Here is a 4215-nt window from a genome sequence, read left to right as displayed (position 1 = left end):
CCTCCTATCCCTTCCGATTTTCCATTACACTATTATACAAACACTTTCTTCTTCGCTGAATCTCTCTTACTCTGATTCAGTGATTCTAATTCGTATTAGTTTTATTGGGCTTTCCGATCTCAATTCTACTCTTTAACTCAGGTTTGCTTCCTAGCACGCTACCTTCTTTGGAATTTTGCTCTATTTTCTCTTTCTGTTTTGCGATGGATGATATGCGTGAAGAGTTCTCTCCGATTGGATTGACCTCGCCCAAGATCCACGCCATTCCTTGGAGGAATGTTAGGATTTTTATTTTAGGGTTCCATTTGAAATTTCTTTTCTCTGTAGTGTTCATAACTTGTATTATACTCAAGTGGTGTTACTGTGTTGCTGGAAAATTGGGGGATAAGCAGAATTTGGGTTTTGACAAGGGAATGGATTCTGCAGCTTATTCTGATTGGATTTTTGTTTGAGTTTTGGAAGAGGTCTCTGAACAATGAAGGGTCTTTATTGATGGGAATACTGTGTGCCTGATTATTTGGACTCTGTTTTTTTTCATAGTACTATGGCTGTTATAACAACAACAAGGAGGACTGAAAGGTTCAGTCGTACAACACCACCAACATGTAAGTACTGGCTAGCTGGGAGATGCAACAGGAATCCTTGCAAATTTTTGCATAGCTTATCGACATTGCCATCCAATGTACATAATGCCAATATGACATATATGCATTCGAAGAATCCACATTTGTCTGCTGAGAAGATGGCCAGTTCCTCTGTTAAGAAGCCAACAAATTGCGCACCCAAGGCCTTCAAGAAGCCAGCAAATTGTGCACGAAAGGCTGTTGAGTGTGGATCAGAAGCTATGTCTGTTGAGAAGCCAACCCAGTGTGAACAAATGGATATATCCATTGAAAAGACTGAAAGTGTGGAAGAAGTGGCCACTGTTGCTAAGTCTCCTATGGAGAAATCACGCAGTATTTGTAAATATTGGATGACTGACAATTGTGTGCATGGTGACCTGTGTCAGAATTTGCATTCATGGTTTTATGGTGACGGGTTTACTACACTTGCAAAGCTTCATGAACACAAGAAGGTCTAGATGTCTGATTCCACCTTTTATTATTTGATATGAGCACATGAAAGGATATTATGCTTAGTGTTTTCGGTAAACTAATTCTCTAGTGAATTGTCTTGGTTTAATTTGGATGTTAGGTGAATATTGGCTAGGAACTTTATTCTAAGATGTTTACTCTAATTACTTAATAAGTGCCATTGAGTTAGATTCATTAATGCTAATATTCAAATTTTGTTGACAGGTTGTCACTGGAATTGCATTACCTGCTGGTTCAGATAAACTTTATTCTGGTAGCACTGATGGCACAGTTCGGGCATGGGATTGCAACACTGGCCATTGTGTTAACATGATCCATCTTAATTCTGAAGTTACCTCGCTCATATCTGAGGGCCCATGGATTTTTGCCGGTGTGAAGAACGCTGTGAAGGTAAGCTCACACTTCCTCTTTTATTTTTTTGTAATAATGATATCTTATGTATAGGAGCTTTAACTGCAAATTTATAATTTGATTGTGGTTGTTGTTAAGGCATGGAATATTCAGACGGGTGCAGATGTTACTCTTGATGGACCTAAAGGGCAAGTCCTTTCCTTGAATGTTGGCAATGATATCCTCCTTGCTGGAGCAGAGGTAAATTTTATTGTCGTGACTTATGGTTGTTGTAATTCAACCTTTGTTTATAGTTAGCCATTTGATACTGTTGTTGTTTGATCAGAACCGTCACATTTCAGCTAGCTCTGTTGTTTATTAGTTTTAAAATAATCTGTTTATTTAAATTGCAGGATGGTGTTATTTATGCTTGGAGATACAGCTCTGATCCCAAACCTGAGTCTCCTTTCGAACTGGTTGCAACACTAAGTGGTCATACTAAACCGGTGGTTTGTCTTGCTATTGGATGCTACAAGATGCTTTATTCTGGGTCAATGGACCATAGCATCAAGGTAGTGTTTTCTGTCAACTAGCAGTTTGTTTATTTATTTATTTATTTCAATATGAGATATATGTTTCATGCAAAGCTTTTAAATTTATAATTTGGTCATGATCAGTCTTCATGGTATACACATGCAATTGTTTGTTTCATTCTCTTTTCTAAACTAATAGCGGGTCTGAGATATTTGTTACTCTGCCATCTATAGGTGTGGGACCTCGATACATTACAGTGCACAATGACACTTAACGGGCATACCGACGTAGTCACGTCACTTATTTGTTGGGGAGATTACTTATTATCGAGTTCATATGATTGCACAGTCAATGTTTGGGTGCGCACTGAGGAGGGAACTCTGAAAGTGGCATACACTCACACTGACGAAAATGTAAGTTGTTTAACCAGTGACATTTTTGTACAAATATGTTTAAGTTGATATTTTAATTTTATTGATGAAGGATGTGATTGGTTTATCCAATTTATATTTTTTATTACAGGCTATTCTTGGACTATATGGGATGACTGATGCAGAAGCCAAGCCAATATTGTTCTGCTCATGCAAAGACAAATCGGTTCGCATGTATGAATTGCCGACGTGAGTAACCATCAAGCTTTCATCTAATTGTCTTGCTACTGTTGCTGCAATGTCTGTGTTATGTGGGGCTTGTTTTTTTCTTGCTGTTTTAGCTACCTACTGTGCCTGCAGGTTTTTAGAGAGAGGTAGACTATTTACAAGACGAGAAGTTCGATCCTTCGAGATAGGGCCTGGTGGACTCTTCTTCACTGGAGATGGGACTGGTTTGCTGAATGTGTGGAGATGGTTGGAAGAGCCAAAGGTGCCAACTTCTTGAACTACATTAAAAGATCTTTGTAGGAGGAGAGACTGCATGATCATTGGCACTGCATCACATAGAAAATGTTTGTCAACTGTCAGTGATGATTATTCCTTAAACTATGTTTAGTGAGGGTACTCTTTTTCCTCTTATTTGGGTAGGTATTAGTGTTTTAGCATTTGAGGTTTTAATGAGGCATCACTAACATAGGCCGAGCAGAAATAAAACCTCGGTGGAACTTTCAATGTATAATGTAACAACATTCTATGTATGATACAATTCTCAATAAGATCATAAATTTTGAAAAGAGTGCATATCATTTTAAATTCTTAATTTAACTTCTTAAATTATAATCATAAATATCTTACAGCCAAAGAAAGAAAAAAGTGACCAATTGAAAACTAAATAATAATAGGCAACATAACTTTGGACTGTTGGAACTTTTCTAGGCTTGTAGATGAAAACTTCTCTCTCTGTACTTGCCCCAACCCGACCTGTGCACCCTTACTATTTATAATCATAAGCTTAAAAAAAGTTATTTATACTCAAACTCTTTCTGTCGTTATGATATTTCCAAGATGGAAAATTTGACTTTGTATTGGAGACACACTCAACCTTTAAGTTCATGGTTGAGAAAATGTAAGGATGAAAATCTTGAGAGTTTGAATAAACTACTTTACCTTTTTGATGATGATGGGCAGAGTAACTACTTGAATTATTTGAGAAGATATCCACATTGGAAACAATGCTATTACTATGATGAAACTCTCAAAAAAATATATTGCCCACTTCTTGAAAATCTTGAACACTTGAAAATTCTGGCATGTTTGATGAACTTAGCACCATACACTGTCTCATTCTCCAAACTGAGTCAACTGAACGTAAAGGATTGTGCAAGATTGGAGTATTTGTTTACATCCTCAACTGCTAACAGTTTTGCTGAACTGAATTCAGTCATTGTGAACTTAGATTCATTCAATATTGTCCAAACAGTTTAGTTTCAACAAATAAATCAAATTAAAGAAAAGATTTTTAAATATATACATTAACATTTACGATAAGTCAAAGAAAAAGTGTTTGCTTTTTTACAATTCTTTACACATTAGTGTTAATTACAATTTCTTACAACAAATCAAAGATTGAACTTATAATCTATTTACTTTCTATATCCTCATATCAGAATTTATAAAAAGGGCTTGAGAGGGTAGGGAATGGCTTTGGGAGTCTTATTGCTTCAGATGCCTCAATGATTTTGTTTCTCAATTTATTTATCTTGCGCAAAAGAATGGTTGAATCATATTCCCGCCTGAAAGCATCTATTTCCTCCTACAATTCAAGGGAAAGAAATTACTTAATTTAAATCCAAATGAGATAAGAAATGAACCAAAATTTTATTAAT

General features: G+C 36.1%; 1 protein-coding gene across 2 annotated transcripts; it reads left to right on the top strand.

Annotated features, from left to right (window-relative positions):
- LOC112736577 (zinc finger CCCH domain-containing protein 48) lies at window positions 1-3123 on the top strand. 2 transcript variants are annotated; one of them, XM_025786090.3, is made up of 8 exons: window positions 1-141; window positions 541-1075; window positions 1299-1484; window positions 1584-1685; window positions 1838-1996; window positions 2192-2371; window positions 2481-2578; window positions 2690-3123. In XM_025786090.3, the coding sequence occupies exons 2-8, from the start codon at window positions 545-547 to the stop codon at window positions 2832-2834; spliced, it is 1401 nt and encodes a 466-aa protein (XP_025641875.1). In that variant the 5' UTR covers window positions 1-141; window positions 541-544; the 3' UTR covers window positions 2835-3123. The 2 variants fall into 2 exon arrangements, with proteins under 2 accessions (XP_025641875.1, XP_025641884.1); XM_025786099.3 differs by having other exon boundaries at window positions 23-141; window positions 328-1075.
- Window positions 3124-4215: the final 1092 nt, after the last annotated feature.

The sequence above is a fragment of the Arachis hypogaea genome, chromosome 2 (assembly GCF_003086295.3).
Source record: "Arachis hypogaea cultivar Tifrunner chromosome 2, arahy.Tifrunner.gnm2.J5K5, whole genome shotgun sequence".
Lineage (NCBI taxonomy): Eukaryota > Viridiplantae > Streptophyta > Magnoliopsida > Fabales > Fabaceae > Arachis > Arachis hypogaea.
This window is presented reverse-complemented; position numbering and strand designations above follow the sequence as displayed.